The sequence below is a fragment of the Ovis aries genome, chromosome 12, assembly GCF_016772045.2.
Source record: "Ovis aries strain OAR_USU_Benz2616 breed Rambouillet chromosome 12, ARS-UI_Ramb_v3.0, whole genome shotgun sequence".
Classification (NCBI taxonomy): domain Eukaryota; kingdom Metazoa; phylum Chordata; class Mammalia; order Artiodactyla; family Bovidae; genus Ovis; species Ovis aries.
This window is the reverse complement of record NC_056065.1, coordinates 32,966,664-32,983,676: the sequence shown is the minus strand read 5'-3', so window position 1 is coordinate 32,983,676 and position 17,013 is coordinate 32,966,664. Positions and strand designations below refer to the sequence as shown.

Here is a 17,013-nt window from a genome sequence, read left to right as displayed (position 1 = left end):
CTTATTACAGTGATAGGCTTGTTTTCAAAGTTGGTACATGGATATATTTAAATATCTTTGGTGCAACTGTGATTTTTTTTTTTTTTCTATTAAAGAGAAGGATGTGTTCCCTCTCCCAAAGCGCTTGGATGAATCAGCACTAAAATGTTTGCAGTGCAGTTTGCAGTGAAATCTACAACATGCCTTGGGAAGAGCTCAGAAAGGTTGGGCACCGGCTAGACGGGACCCTCTGCCAGCTGCAGACTGGGGATCCAGCATGTGCTAGGTTTTCACCTCTCAGCACTTTGGCCCCACTGAAAAGAATAAGACATAGAGCATAGAACTGTCTACGTGGTTTTGCTTCTCTTTCTTTTCTATCATTGTCACTTTCTGGGTTGCTAGGCTTGTGGATTGATGTCTAACAGTACCCACTGTGTATTTGTGATTTGCGTTTTGTAATTAAGAGGAACAATGGGAGTCCACTGGGTCTCGTTATATATAATGGTTGGTTTAATTTGTTTCACTTCTATCTTGTTAATTGTAAATTGATCATTAAGATTTGAATTCTAATCTGTCACCAGGGTTGTGGGTTTTGAGGCTAAAGCAATGATCCTGGTTTTAATCACTGATGATGAGAAACAAATTTTACAATTTTGGTACATATTGCAGTTCATATATTTTAACACTGTATTTTATGGTGTTATAAATATTGTTAAATGACTTTTAGTGTAGTTTTACTGTGTGGACTATAATGTATAAATTATATTACTGTTTTGGCAACAGTAGGTATCCAACTGTGTGAGTTTAATTGAAGTAAAGAACACACACCCGGTTGAACTATTTTTTTTTTTCCGTGCATGTTTAGATGATGTTAGTTTGGGATGCTACAAAATTATATTATACAGGAAGAAACTGATATTGGCCTCTGTTAATTATTACCAAAAGTTGAATGAGTCTCTAAAAGAATAAAAAATTAAGGGGTCATGTTTTTCCTTAAAAAGCAATCACTGTAATACTAATTATAGTAGTAAAATATTATACTTCATGCAAATGTAATTACACAATATAACTGCTATATAAAAATGCAGAGAGAAGTTCATGCTTCCGTAAAGCCAGAAATTACCTAAATTTTCTATGAAAATGGATTAGAGTCAATTTTCTTTTTATATGACGCTAGGATAGTCATGCCACAAATGTAATCTCAAGCTAACATAGAAGCTCATAAGTTTACTCTAAACTTTGCAAATGGTTAGTTCTTTCAATATGTCATGGACTAAAGACAGATAAAAGATAATGAGCATATACATGTACCAAATTTTTATTGAACATTGGAAGTTGGTAGGCAAATTACTACTATAAACAAACAAGAAAACATACACATAAAATATGCAAAGCAGAAAAATACTGTAGAAATAAAATACCTGATATGTACTTTACAATTAACATCTATATTTTTGAAATTATATACATAAGATAAACTCAATATCAGGCATTTATTTTCCTGTGACATTACCATCCAGCTAACTATTATTAACTTTGGACGTATTTCTTTTCAGTCCTTTTCCATGTGTAGGTATATGTGTATGTTACCATACATTTTTATTATGACATCATAGTGTGTGTGTGTGTGTGTGTGTGTATAGTTGCATCTTGCTTTTTTATTTGATATTATCTAATGTATACTTTTCTACATCAGTAAATACTGTGGAAACATAGTTTCAACTGAATCATTTGTGTGCATAGTAATTTATCATAATTTTAAAGTATTTTTAAATGTAATGAATAATCTAATAATAATTTTATACCTAAATCTGAATTTTTTCATGCTCTTTTTAGTTGAGATGTCTGAAAGGATTGCTGGTCCAAGACTATGCACCCTTTTAAGGCTGCTAATGTGTATGACCTTGCTTAAGTACTACACTACATTCTGCTCGGTATATCTATGTGCATACCAGTATGTGACAAAAAGAAGTCAGAGATTTTTATAAAAAGAAGTGAGAGGCAGTGTTGCACAGTGGGTGGGGCGACCCCTTTAGAGTTGGCCAGAACAGTGTTTGTGTCTGGGCTTGGCTAATAACCATTTGGGTGACCTTAGGCAAATCATTAAATTTCATATTTACCCCACAGAGAAAAGGGAATAAACAGTTACCTTGTAGGATTAATTGAGATCATAATGTGAAGGATGAATTCCACAACCTGGTATAGTATAGGCATAGAATAAATGTTTGACTTTTATGAAAGCCAAATTTATCTGCTTTTATTAGGCATTTCTTTGAATAATAGGGAAATTGAATATTTTCTAAATGTTTATAGACCATTTATGTTTATTCTTCTGTGAGTATTTTTCATATCCCTTGTACTTTTTTAATTGGAATTTTGATGAAGAGTGGGGAATAGTGATTTATTATATAATGCTTCTAATATTCATTCATCTCATTGTTTATATCCCCCTTTTTTTTTTTTACTTTAGAAAATTTGTCCCCACTTCTTTTTGTTTCTTAACAACCTTTTCAGAATCAAAGTGACTTTATTTTTTGTGTTAAATACATGTTCATTGTAAAAATTCAGAAAATAAAGAAAAAGGAAAAAAGAAATTTCTAATCAGGACACCAAGAGATATTATTTTTTATTTTATAAGATAGAATTACTTTATGCTGATTTTTAATATTTTCCTTTTTTACCAGTATGTCCTGTTTTAGCTCAATATATAACACCAGTAGATAGCCATATTATCAGAACAGCATCTTGATAGTTCTTTTTTCATGTAATATAACTAATCATCTGCTGATACATTTCTGGATTAAGTTTTATTATACTAGGTTGCAGAACAAGGTTGCATCTAGAAACAGGGTTACAAGGAACATTCTCATGAAAACATGTTATTTGTGTATAAAAGCTTTATATTTTTATATTGTAAAATCTATGCTTCCTTCCTGATTTTTCTTTTAGTGACTGTTTTTTTTTTTTCCCCCTGGGAAAGTACCTGAGAATAGATAAACATTCTTCTACATTTTTTTCTAATCTGGTTTAAGGGTATTTTTGGTCCTTTAGGAATTTTAGTGCATAGTGCATATTGTGATAGAAAATGCTAACCTTGGAAGAATACTAAATTAACAGCTTTATATAACTGCTTCTAAATTCTTTTATATTATATGTGATTTTGAAAGGAAAAGGAGAGACAAGTGATTATTTACTTATTTAGACATTTCAAATATAAGTAAATTGTTATTAGAAAAAGTAAATGTAGATTGAGTTCCTGATCTGAGCTTGAAAATGAGATAATCCTTGCCCTCATGCGTAATCTAGCAAGAAGGATAAGGCAGAGAGCACAGTTCACAGGAATAAATTATAAGTTAATGTATGCATAAAAGCTAGAGGTTTCAAAAAACATGCTGACATATTGAGAACTACACGTATTAATCAGAACAAGCTTCCTTTGCGATGAAACTTGAACCAAAGTAAAAACAAAATGAGGAATAAGTTGAACTCAAGTGAGAAATTGCTTTTTTCCACGTGAAGCAGTTTGGTCCTTGAAGTAAACTCCCTTAGCAAATCCCAGTCTTTTCCAGGAAAAAAAAAAAAAAAGGAAGAAAATTAGAAAGGCTATTGCTCCTAATGGAGGAATTCTTTCTTTGGAGGGAAGTAATTTTACATCAAGTGTCTTATGGGTTGGCCAAAAAGTTTGTTTGGGTTTTTCCAAACGAGCCTTTTGGCCAACTCTATATTTAAACTTCAAGAAACAAACCAGTTGTTAACTACTCATATTTTAATATGCAAGAGTTTTAAGCTTTCAGTTCTAACCTATGAGGCAGTGCAGTATGAGGAAACGGTGTAGCGAGAAGTAATGTTTAATTAAAGCAAAAGCAAGGATATAATTTTTCTTGGATAGATGTCTTTCATATCTTCAGATTTTGAGACTTGAAATAGCCATCCAAGGCACAGAAGAGGTAGCATATCTCCTGACAGACATCAACCATCATCAAAGTAGATATCTGTAATCCCAAATGAAATTGGTGAAGACTAAAAGAAAATTGCGGGAATGGTACCTGACTTAGCAGATGGAGGAAGAGGAACCTTAAATGTCTGCAGACAAGGTTACTTGTACGTGAGGCAAGCTGATCTGCTCTGAGGATCCCAGAAAACCTTAGAAGGCAGGAGTGGAACATAGGACTGAAACCGAAGTTGAAAATTCTGCCTCCCACCCCATGCAGCCAGGGGACCATCACTCCTCCACCCAGAAAATTATGGGCTTCCTCTCTGAAGAGATTAAACCAGCAAGCACTGGTTTAAATAGCTGTACTAAAGTTAGAATAGAGGAATTAATTGAAAGTCTATATTCTGAAGGAAACTTGAGTTTGATCTCTGAGTGGGGACGATCTCCTGGAGTAGGAAATGGCAACCCACTCCAGTATTCTTACCTGGAGAATCCCAGGGAGAGAGGAGCCTGGAGGCCCACAGTCCACATGGTCTCAAAGCATCTGACAAGACTGAGTGACTGAGTGCATACAAGCATGGTTGTATTCTGAAAGGTGAGAACACCAGCCGTCTATTTCAAATCAGCTCCTAGACCACTGATGGTTAGTGTTGTACACAACAGGTAGAAAACTGGAGAATCCTTCCTTTGAGAAACAGAATGGCCACGGGGGAAAGAATTACAGATACAGATACTATTGGGAATCTCCCATCAGAAAAGATGGCTCACCGCTCAATCACTCCACACTAATGCCCATTCATTTAGGGAAAATATGTATGTATATACATGCTCAATCGTGTTCAACTCTTTGCGACCCCTTAGACTGTAGCCCATTAGGCACCTTTGTCCATGGAATTTTCCAGGTAAGAATACTGGAGTGGGTTGCCATTTCCTTCTCCAGGAGATCTTCCCAACCCAGAGATCGAACTCATGTCTTTTGTGTCTCCTGCATTGGCAGGCAGATTCTTTACCACTCATGCCACTTGCTGCTGCTACTGCTGCTAAGTTGCTTCAGTCGTGTCCGATTCTGTGCGACCCCAGAGATGGCAGCCTACCAGGCTCTTCTGTCCCTGGGATTCTCCAGGCAAGAACACTGGAGTGGGTTGCCATTTCCTTCTCCAGTGCATGAAAGTGAAAAGTGAAAGTGAAGTCGCCTTGTTAGCGACCCCATGGACTGCAGCCTACCAGGCTCCTCCGTCCATGGGATTTTCCAGGCAAGAGTACTGGAGTGGGCTGCATTGCATGTACACATGTATAGTATACTTCTTAGATAACAAGGACCGATATTTAAGTAGTTGTTATAACAGAAAACTGGTACTGCTTTAACTACAATTGAAATAGTAATTACATTGACAATCTAGACATAGGGTCAGGGAGCAGAGAACCACCATTTAAAAAAACTACATTATTTTAATCTTGTGCCATTAAATTAGTTATGTCAGTTAAAAGAAACAACTCTTTTTCATAGAAACTAGGCCCAGGGTTGTTCCTATAACAGCATGATAGCTTGCCTGTAATAGGTACTCAGTAAATATTTGGTAACTTAATGTAGTCTTTTTAAAAATGGGATTTGCAGTTCTGATGAGATGGATGAAACTGGAGCCGATTATACAGAGTGAAGTAAGCCAGAAAGAAAAACACCAATACAGTATACTAACACATATATATGGAATTTAGGAAGATGGCAATGACGACCCTGTATGCAAGACAGGGAAAGAGACACAGATGTGTATAACGGACTTTTGGACTCAGAGGGAGAGGGAGAGGGTGGGATGATTTGGGAGAATGACATTCTAACATGTATACTATCATGTGAATTGAATCGCCAGTCTATGTCTGACGCAGGATGCAGCATGCTTGGGGCTGGCGCATGGGGATGACCCAGAAAGATGTTATGGGGAGGGGAGGTGGGAGGGGGGTTCATGTTTGGGAATGCATGTAAGAATTAAAGATTTTAAAATTTAAAAAATAAAAAACTAAAAAAAAAAAAAAAACGAAAAAAAAAATAAAAATGGGATTTGATTATTATTTTTGCCTTGTACCTTGAAAAATCTCTCTATTAGAGCAAGTTGTTATTCTTTCATGTGCTACCACTTGAGTCTCTGCAGCGTGTATATCTGTCTACTAGACATTCTGTAATTTCTGCAATATTTTATTTTATATAAAATAATTTTATTGACCCATGTTTAAGTGTAGAGTTCAAGGAAATGATGAGGTTATACAATAAAAACATGCTATGGTAATAAAAACCTTTAACATCTGTTATTTCTGTTTGAAAGGGGACTTCCCTCATGGCTTAGACGGTAAAGCGTCTGCCTACAATGCGGGAGACCCGGGTTCAATCCCTGGGTCGGAACGATCCCCTGGAGAAGGAAATGGCAACCCACTCCAGTATTCTTGCTTAACATCTGTTATTTCTGTTTACATCTCTTTAGATCTGAAATAGCTCAGCTCAGTCAAGAAAAGAGGTATACATATGACAAACTGGAAAAGTTACAGAGAAGAAATGATGAATTAGAGGAGCAGTGTGTCCAGCATGGGAGACTACATGAGATAATGAAGCAAAGGTAATAAATATTTTATCATCAACTAATGTGCCACATAGTGAATGTGTTTGGTTCAGAAACAGAATGGGAATTGTTCTGGAATAAATAAATAGAATTCATGGTTACTGTGGTACTCAAGGAGCATGCTCAAAATCTAATACTTTATATATTTATATTGTCTCAATTTAGGTTGTTCTTATTATACACACAGAAGAGAGCACATTCCCTCTCTACTATTCTCTAAAGACATAGAAGTATATTTAATATAGAATACTGTAGGAAAACTGTCTACCTTTAAGGTGGACTTGGTAAAGTAATATGCAGAAATTTCAAAATTCTCTTCTAGAGATTAGGTTTTGTATGTTTTTTTGTAAGATAAAGGATGTAATAACCTAAGAAAATTAGGTGTCTTAATCAGAGGTAGTTGCTATTGTTGTTTAGTCGCTAAGTTGTGTCCAAGTCTTTTGCGACCCCATGGACTTAGCCCGCCAGGCTCCTCTGTGCATGGAATTTCCCAGGTAAGAACACTGGAGCAGATTGCCTTTTCATTCTCCAGGGGATCTTCCTGACCTCAGGATCAAACCTACATCTTCTCCATTGGCAGGCAGATTCTTTACTACTGAGCTACCAGGAAAGCAAATATATATTTATTTCAAATTAAATGCTTTTAGTTAAAATTCCCCTTTTAATCATATTATATAGAATAATGAAATAATTTTAAAATTTCTAAGGGGTTTCAAAAAACTCTGTACTTCTGTGAAGGGGATTTTTAGAATCAAAATAAATCTGGAGATACTAAAGCAGACACAGAGGCAGTGTAGGTGTCCTGAGTGTAGAGGAAGGTTGGGACATCAAGCATTGATCAGGAACTAATTTTGGACAGGAAAGAGTTACTTCCTACACTGCTGTATGTGTGGTTGAAAAAGCATGTGAACTGTTGAGTGCAGGTTTATGGATATGGTGCTGGTAAAGTAAGCTGAAGCCAGAATTTGTTTGTTGTGTATTTATTCGTCAACTATTTTGTACCAAGTCACTGTAGTTGGCCAGGTGATAGAAAAATAAAAAGGGTCTTCACCTCTGCCTCTTTCCCACAGTTGCAGGCTCCCCCTCTATTTGAGCTGGTCAAGGATATATGAGCCCAGAGTCCAGGGCAGCTGTGATGCCACCTGCCATCTGGGGGAGGTGACTTGTGGCTGCCCTGTGCCTCCTGAAACCCCAGAAGCAGAAAGGAGGGATGTTCTGGAGGACAGCCACCCTTGGCAGCCTGAGCAGGAGTTGGTGGCCTGAAGGGTTGTTTTCATTCGTTTGTTTTGATCTCCTGTTTTCTTGGTTTTGCATAAACTAAAAGTTTGTTGATATTAAATCTGGGATGTATAGTGATCAAACTTTACCCATTCCCAAGGTAATTTCTTGACTTGATCTTTCCTCATTAAGAAGAGTAATCAAAATATACACCAAAGTTCCCAGGGTAGTGATGGTCAGGAAAACTGACAGAAAATTATAAGTCATTTCTGCAGTTCTTATGGACAATGTCAAAATCTATTAAGTGAATGTTTTAGAAGTACTGCAGGGTGGTTTTAGAAGTACTGCAGGGTGGTTTTAGAAGTCAAAACAGCTTCCTGAGAATGCCGATGCATATTTCACGGGCTTCCACGCCTCGCAGAGCTCCTATGATGCTGCACAAGCACCAGTAGTTTGGCTTCCCGTGATCTGGGGGAAGGACATTTAGTTCATATTGCATTACCAGTGTTGCACTTGACTTCATCTTGCTCTTCAAATACTGCTCTTCTTAATTTTGGCTATAAAATAATCTCAGTTTAGTTTCAGGATAATTGATTTCACTTGTTGTTTGCTAACCTCTTATAATGCAATACTTCATATTTGCAACAGCAGTGTATTATTTTCTCAAGAAATATGCTTCACGTCCTGTATGAGTTGTAATTCAGAAGTGAATCATCCGTCATCTCTCTTGCTAAAGCAAATGTGTGTATAATCCCCACCTCCTATCTGTCCATCACCACCACCAGTTTTCTTTAGAGAAGTACTCCTTTGGTGATGAACTGCTTGGGAATCTGTGTGTTTAAATAACTGACAACATACTTTTAAAAGTAAATTAGCATAATTGCTGTGTTATTTTAGATTTATATGCCGTTATTTTATAATATCAAATTGTAATCACTGGTATGTAGTCCATATGTTGCTAGGAAAGAAGCTCATTTCAACTCTTTTTGAAATATTTCTTTGTTATCACTAGCTTTCATTTTGCTAGACCATGGATTAGGTAGCCTGCCTCCCCTAAGGGGTCTAAAGACAAACAATCTGAGAATATTGTGTAGAGGGAAAAAGGAAGCTACACAAACCAGAAACAGCTTAGAAAGTGTGACCCTTCCCCGCCCCCCAGATTGTACCAAATTTATGTCAGTTGGGGTCAGCAAGCAATTTCTTTAAAATCCAATTATTCTATGCATTCTTGGCAAATCCCTAAGCGGACTGGAAGGCATTTTCAGTTACATTTTGTTGGGAACACCTGAAATCAGATGCTTTCCCTCAGTAACAGAGGAAGTTCTAGCTATAGGAGTTAGATTTTGATCTGAGGGTGAATAAATTATATAAAGCAGGCTGTGCAGTTGCTATAGCTAGAACAAAACAGACAGTATCGTAACTGATCACCTGGGAGAAAATTAAATGAGAAATATACCCAACAAAAGAGAAGGAGGGAAACGTCAGACTTTCTGGTATAACTGATGCTTAGAATAGGCCCAATATCCAAGGAAAGGGAAAATAACTCTTCCACTTATTTGTGTGTGCATGCATGTTCAGTCATGTCTCACTCTTTGCAACCCTTTGGATTGTAACCTGCCAGGCTCCTCTGTCCATGGGATTTTTCAGGCAAAAATAGAGTGGGGCTCAGTCATTTCCAGCTTTTTGTGACCTGTGGACTATAGCCTGCCAAGCTCCTCTGTCCATGGAATTCTCCTGGCAGGAACACTGGAGTAGGCTGTCAAATATTTATTGAGCGTTTATTATATAGCACTGATGTGCTTGGATAAATCTGCTTGTCCTGAGGACATCCTGCCCTTATGGAGCTTCCATTCGTTTAACAACATTCTGGTTCTAGTCCTATGCTTTTTAAGACCTAAAACTGAAAGTAGAGAAACAGTATTGTCGACCTAAAACAATAAAACAGCCAGTTATTTTACTAACAAAATAGGTTAAGTTGAGAACAGCAAGGATATACAATTCAGAATATGTAATCGGTAGCACACCACAGGCAAGTCCAAATAACAAAGGAGAAGAATGTTCTTTTCTAGAAAAGGAGTTGGTGGAGCTGTTATTAAACAAAGAGTTCATTAGAGGAAACTGGGAATTTGAACTAGTGGCTTTTCATCGGCTGAGTTGTGCTAGTCTCTAAAGGGCCAGGTTGTTGCCTGGCAAGGAGTCTTTTTTTTTTTTCTTTCTTTCTTTCTTTCTTTCTTTCTCTTGCTCGGTTAAAGTAGTAACCTTATACTGGAGTGGTGGGGCTTGAGAGTTCCCCCTACTGGCCTCCCAACTCCATTTTAAATAAGATTTCTATTTACTAATTTTCACAGTATGTACAGTGGTTAAGAGCATGCACCCTAGAAGAAGGCTTTCTTCCTAGATGTGAGGTCAAAAGCAAATCCCTTAAATCATAAATTTAATCTTTATTTCCTCACTTTATCACTTTCATTATCTGAGAAACGCTACCTTATAAGGCTGTGATAATGGCCTAAAACAACCCCTGAAAACTCTTTAGAACAGGGTCTGTGTCCACAACAAATGTTTCCCACTATTAATCGTTCAGCATCCTTACCAACACCTTAACATATACACCAGGTTCTGTTCTAGATTTTGGACATCCAACAGAAACTTGAGAGGCAAAAGTTCTAGAAGGTAGTTTATTTATATTATGGGTTAAATAGGCTATTGTGAAAGCAGTCTGTAAAACAAAATACCATGTTTACATGATGTTATTTCTAAGGATAAATGCCTTCTGAGTTTTCAACAGCTGGTTTACAGAACAACATTTCAGACCATACTTGTGATATACCTATGATATTCCAAGTGTTTGTGAGCATATGAATGTATGTGTGTGTTTGTTTAGAAAAAAAGAATGTATCTCCATGCTTAAGATCCCCAAAAATGTCTTCCATGTATCCAGTGTAAGCCTCCCTGAGTCAATTCCTTCATTAAAGACAAATTTATCATTTTGGTTTTATCTTTTAGGTAGATTGAGAACTTTTGATTAGCATTTTTGTTATCCTAACTCTTATGATTTAAATTGTGATTTATGCTTTCAAGTTAAATACGATTCATTTTTCTCTTCTGTGATCCCATTTGTTGTATTGCTTTTTAAATTTCCAGTAATTTTGAACTTTGCATGTTCAATGTGAAAACTTAAACTAGATTGCTTGGTTTGTGCAATATTTTGTATTTTCTAGCTTATTACTATATCCCTGTATTTATTAACATTTATTAAGCATTGAGTGTACAAAGGCTTTGGCATAGTCAATCAAGCAGAAATAGATGTTTTTTTCTGGAACTCTTGCTTCTTCAATGATCCAATGGATGTTGGCAATTTGATCTCTGGTTCCTCTGCCTTTTCTAAAACCAGCTTGAACATCTGGAAGTTCATGGTTCACATATTGCTGAAGCCTGGCTTGGAGAATTTTAAGCATTACTTTACTACCGTGTGAGATGAGTGCAATTGTGTGGTAGTTTGAGCATTCTTTGGCATTACCTTTCTTTGAGATTGGAATGAAAACTGACCTTTTCCAGTCCTGTGGCCACTGCTGAGTTTTCCAAATTTGCTGGCATATTGAGTGCAGCACTTTCACAGCATCATCTTCCAGGATTTGAAATAGCTCAACTGGAATCCCATCACCTCCACTAGCTTTGTTTGTAGTGATGCTTCCTAAGGCCCACTTGACTTCACATTCCAGGATGTCTGGCTCTAGGTTTGTGATCACACCATCGTGATTATCTTGGTTGTGAAGATCTTTTTGTACAGTTCTTCCGTGTATTCTTGCCACCTCTTCTTAATATCTTCTGCTTCTGTTAGACCCATACCATTTCTGTCCTTTATTGAGCCCATCTTTGCATGAAATGTTACCTTGGTATCTCTAATTTTCTTGAAGAGATTTCTAATCTTTCCCATTCTATTGTTTCCCTCTATTTCTTTGCACTGATCACTGAGAAAGGCTTTTTTATCTCTCCTTGCTATTCTTTGGAACTCTGCATTCAAATGGGTATACCTTTCCTTTCTCCTTTGCTTTTCACTTCTCCTCTTTGCCCAGCTTATTTGTAAGGCCTCCTCAGACAGCCATTTTGCTTTTTTTGCATTTCTTTTTCTTGGGGATGGTCTTGATCCCTGTCTCCTGTACAATGTCATGAACCTCCATCCATAGTTCATCAAGCACTCTGTCTATCACATCTAGTCCCTTAAATCTATTTCTCATTTCCACTGTATAGTCATAGGGGATTTGATTTAGGTCGTACCTGAATGGTCTAGTGGTTTTCTCCACTTTATTCAATTTCAGTCTGAATTTGGCAATAAGGAGTTCATGATCTGAGCCAATCAGCTCCCAGTCTTATTTTTGCTGACTGTATAGAGCTTATCCATCTTTGGCTGCAAAGAATATAATCAATCTGATTTCGGTGTTGACCATCTGGTGATGTCCATGTGTAGAGTCTTCTCTTGTGGAAAATTCTGAAAGAGATGGGCATACCACACCACCTGACCTGCCTTTTGAGAAACCTGTATGCAGGTCAGAAGTAGGACATGGAACAGCAGACTGGTTCCAAATAGAAAAAGGAATATATCAAGGCTGTATATTGTCACCTTGCTTATTTAACTTATATGCAGAGTACATCATGAGAAACTCTGGGCTGGAGGAAGCACAAGCTGAAATCAAGATTGCTTGGAAACATCAATAACCTCAGATATACAGATGACACCACCCTTATGGCAGAAAGTGAAGAATAAAGAGCCTTTGATGAAAGTGAAAGAGGAGAGTGAAAAAGTTGGCTTAAAGCTCAACATTTAGAAAACTAAGATCATGGCATCTGGTCCCATCACTTCATGGGAAATAGATGGGGAAACAGTGGAAACAGTGGCTGACTTTATTTTTCTGGGCTCCAAAATCACTGCAGATTGTGATTGCAGCAATGAAATTAAAAGACGCTTACTCCTTGGAAGGAAACTTATGACCAACCTAGACAGCATATTAAAAAGCACAGACATTACTTTGCCCACAAAGGTCCCTCAAGTCAAGGCTATGGCTTTTCCAGTGGTCATATATGGATGTGAGAGTTGGAGTATAAAGAAAGCTGAGCACTGAAGAATTGATGCTTTTGAACTGTGGTGTTGCAGAAGACTCTTGAGAATCCCTTGGACTGCAAGGAGATCCTACCAGTCCATCCTAAAGGAGATCAGTCCTGGGTGTTCATTGGAAGGACTGATGTTGAAGCTGAAACACCAATACTTTGGCCACCTGATGTGAATAGCTGACTCATTTGAAAAGACCCTGATGCTGGGAAAGTTTGAGGGCAACAGGAGAAGGGGACGACAGAGGATGAGATGGTTGGATGGCATCACTGACTCGATGGACATGGGTTTGGGTAGACTCCGGGAGTTGATGATGAACAGGGAGGGCTGACGTGCTGTGGTTGATGGGGTCACAAAGAGTTGGATACGACTGAGCAAATGAACTGAACTGAACTGAGCATACAAAAGAAAAAAGGCATGATCTCTACCCTTAAGGAGTTTTCAGTTCTGCCAGGAGCACAAGGTAATCACAGGGGTGTAACATACTATGATGAGAGTGAATCAGATGTTCTGGGTCCCACCAGACTGGCAGCCAATTCAGGTTTAGAGACCCCACTGTACAATTCCTTAGAGAAATAATACCTAACTGAATCCTGAGAAGTAGAAGTAATCTTAACAGAGAAAAAGGAATAACTGTTTGAAGGTCCTGAGAGTCAACGAAGACACGGCCTCTTCAATAGCTTCACGGTGGCTTTAAAAAGGGAGATTGACAGTAGACAAGGCGAGGCAGTGCGCGGGAGTTAGATCTTCCCATCCCACTTTCTCTCTCTCCCTCTTCTGGGATTCCAGTTGTACATTGCTCAGATCATCTGATGTCCCGTAGCTCTTAGATGCACCATTCGAGTCTCTTCTCTGCCCATACTACCCCCTGCCTCCCCGCCAGCTCCTTTCTCTCTTCTTTGTGTTTAGTTTGGATAATGTCTATTGGCCAATCTCAGACTTCATGATTTTCCTTCCCTGTGTTGAATCCATTCTGTTCATAGGCCCATCAAAGAAATTCTGTAGTGTTGATGCTGGGTTTCTGTTTGTTTTTTATTTCTGGTCTTTTCCATTTGACTCTCATTGTGGTTTTGTAATGGGCACTAGGATGAGGATGGGGTTTTCTGATGCTTCCTTGGGTCGGGGAAGGGGGTGCTGGTCACTAAGTTGTGTCCAACTCTTATGACACCATGGACTATAGCCTGCCAGGCTCCTCTGTCCATGGGATTCTCTAGGCAAGAATACTGGAGTGGGTTGCCATTTTCCTTCTCCAGGGGATCTTCCTGACCCAGGAATCGAGCCTGGGTCTCCTGCACAGCAGGCAGAGTCTTTACTAGCTGAGCTACAAGGGAAGCCCGATGCCTCCTCAGGGTCAGATGCAACTGTGTGCTTGAGCTGATTGTTAAATTTTTATAAATGTGTGAGTCATCTAACATCATGCTGGTAGTTTTAAATTGGCCAAGGTAGAAATATTTACCTGGTGGCTCAGCAGTAAAGAATCCTCCTGCAATGTAGGAGATGCAGGAGACACAGGCTCTATCCCTGGGTTGGAAGATCCCCTGGAGAAGGAAATGGCAACCTGTTCCAGTATTCTTGCCTGGGAAAATCTCATGGATAGAGGACCCAGGCAGGCTACAGTCCACAGAATTGCAAAAGAGTCAGACACAACTTAGCACATACATAGATACACCCAGAGAAGGAGTCACATCACAGAGATGAGCAGACACCACAAATCAGGACTTTGTTTTCTCCCTGAGAGCTGGATTTCAAACATCTACCATCATATTGATGATGGATTTTGCTTTGGCCTGTTCCTCAGTGAAAGCTTAGCTATTCCTAGGGCCAGGTAAAGAGGCTTCCACCCCTCCCAGGAGAAGATGGCTTTTGCTTCTAATATTTCCCCGGAGGCACTGAACCCTCTCCTGGGAAGGTTTCTTTTCACTTCCCCAGAGGCTTGAGGCTTTTGCTTCATATGAAAAACTGGGGTCCAGTATGTGGGCAGAGGGCAGGGTTTTTTCTTGTGCCCTGCATGGTATGGGTACATGTCTCCTCTCCTGCTCCCAGTTTTTCTTGTGAGCATCCAGTGGAAAGAAGCCTCTGGAAAAGTGCTAAAGAATGAACGTGAGCTCTTCTTGTCCTCTTGTGTCTGGGGCTCCCAGGAGTTCTAGACAATCACACTAGATGACCACCCTCTTAAAAACTGGTTAAAATGTTGCCTGCTTTCACCTTCCCTCCTTTTATAGTGGTGGTTTCTCTTCCCATACTCTGTCAAAGGTAAAACAATTCAAGTGTTTCTGCCTCTTCTCAGAGAGGCACACTGCTTTTTGGAATTTAGTTCACCTACTTATTGTCCAACCTCAGCTCTCTGACTGGCTCGAGAATAAATATGCCTTTGTTGATTATCTGACTTTTTTCTCTCATTGTTAGGGTGGGAGTAACATTTTTGTGTGTGTCACTTTCTGCGTATTAAGAGGGCTGGTGGAGAATCCACCTGCCAATGCAGGAGACACAGGCTCAATCCCTGGGTCAGGAAGATCTCCTGGAAGAGGAAATGGCAGCCCACTTCAGTATACTTGCCCAGAACATCCCAAGAACAGAGGAACCTGGTGGGCTACAGTCCATGGGGTCACAAATAGTCAGACACGACTCAGCGACTAAACAACAACGTATTTAGAGAAAGTGAGACTCTCAGAAATTAGACCTGGAAGGGCCTTTCTCTTGAGTTATGTACAAATGTTTGAAACTTATCCTGGGCACCATGAGGAGCCGCTGAAGGATTTTAAGCAGGTAGGAGAGTGAGGATTGGAATTTCTGTGATGTTAGCCTTTTAAACATCGTGATATTTATCTCTTTTTTGGTGAGCTAGAATGGCTCCTTCAAAGCTTTCTGCTTATCAGTTCCCATCTGATTTCTGAGTTTATTGACTTTTTCACCAGTCATTTTTCTTACATAATCAGACTACTTACATTTCCATGACTTAGTATATCTTTTCATACCTGTTTTTGGATGTTTTAATTAACTGGGTAATTTCAACTATGACTTTGCCAATACCTTCACTTCTGCTGTCCCAGAACTTGAGCAAGGATTAAATGCTAATGTATATTTTAGTTGAAACCTAGGACAGTGAGAGTGAGGGAAAGGAAGGAAGGTGAGGCATGGAAGAATGCAAAATCATGTAAGGCGATGCTACTATACCGGCAACTGCCTTATAATAAGCCACAGAGTCACAGCCACACAGGCTGTTTCTGGGAAGGCTGTACAGAGAAACTGTTCCTCCAAATAGCTCACTGGAAGGAGGAAAGGAGAGGGAATTTATCTGTCCCACTTTCATCTCATGTTTCCCATGGGTCCAGAATTTTCCTCATGGGAGGCAAGTCCCCTGTACTTCATATTACATTCATCAGTCCTTTTAGCTGTTGCTTCAGAAGTCAAATCCTAAATTCTAGAAGTTGGCATGTCATTGGACTCTCAAGTGACAGGAGGAACCTGAGACTTGAGTTATATGCAGGGAGCCTTGGGTGGCAGAACCAAGAGGGTTCCAGGAACTCAAATAACTCAGTAGCCGTAGCAAGGGATTGAGCCCAGGAAAGGATGGCCCTGAGCGAATCTGATATATCTGTCATGGAGAACATTAATAACATCAAATAATGTCAACCTCAAGGCCAGCCCTTGAGAAAACCTTCTTTATGTGCATCTCCAATCACTTCAACTGCGTCACTTCTATTCCCTTCCAGAGCCATCAGTTACCATTCTCTGGTTATGAGCATTCTTGCAACTGTGTCTGCGTTAAACGTCTCTCATTTCCTTTGCTTCATTCTCCTTATGGAAACTCTGCCTTGGCTTCTGCTCTCCAAGCAAGCCTGGGCTTCACATTTCCACTGGATGCGTAAGAGGCCCCTCAGTACATGCTAACTGACACACAAACCAGAGACAGCTGCTCCATCCTCTCCAGGATCTTGGAGCAATTAGTATTCATTTCTACTTCTTCAGGTTCTTTTATTTTCCCCATTTGTGCTACTTATTGCAAGCAGGCCTCGTGTCTTCTGTGGAAACCCAGCAAATTGTAAGGAAAAGAACCCTGGATAAGGAGCAAAAGCTCACGGTTTGTGGGCCAGCCATGTCACCTGACAATGTATGATCATGGCCAAGCCAAATAAATTCTCTCAGCTTCAATTTCTTCATCCATAAAA

General features: G+C 39.0%; 1 protein-coding gene across 15 annotated transcripts in view; it reads left to right on the top strand.

Annotated features, from left to right (window-relative positions):
* SDCCAG8 (SHH signaling and ciliogenesis regulator SDCCAG8) overlaps positions 1-17,013 on the top strand; it is a 242,374-nt gene that overhangs the window by 167,664 nt on the left and 57,697 nt on the right. For 12 of the 15 annotated variants that reach the window (XR_009595809.1, XM_060396452.1, XM_060396451.1 and 9 more), the window contains one exon: positions 6,388-6,519. The exons of the other annotated variants lie outside the window; for them this stretch is intronic. Coding sequence is in view for 11 of the 12 variants with exons in the window: in XM_060396452.1 (XP_060252435.1) it covers positions 6,388-6,519 (132 nt within the window). In the remaining variant the exon portion in view is untranslated. The remainder of the gene's footprint in view (positions 1-6,387; positions 6,520-17,013) is intronic. 15 annotated transcript variants of the gene reach the window in all.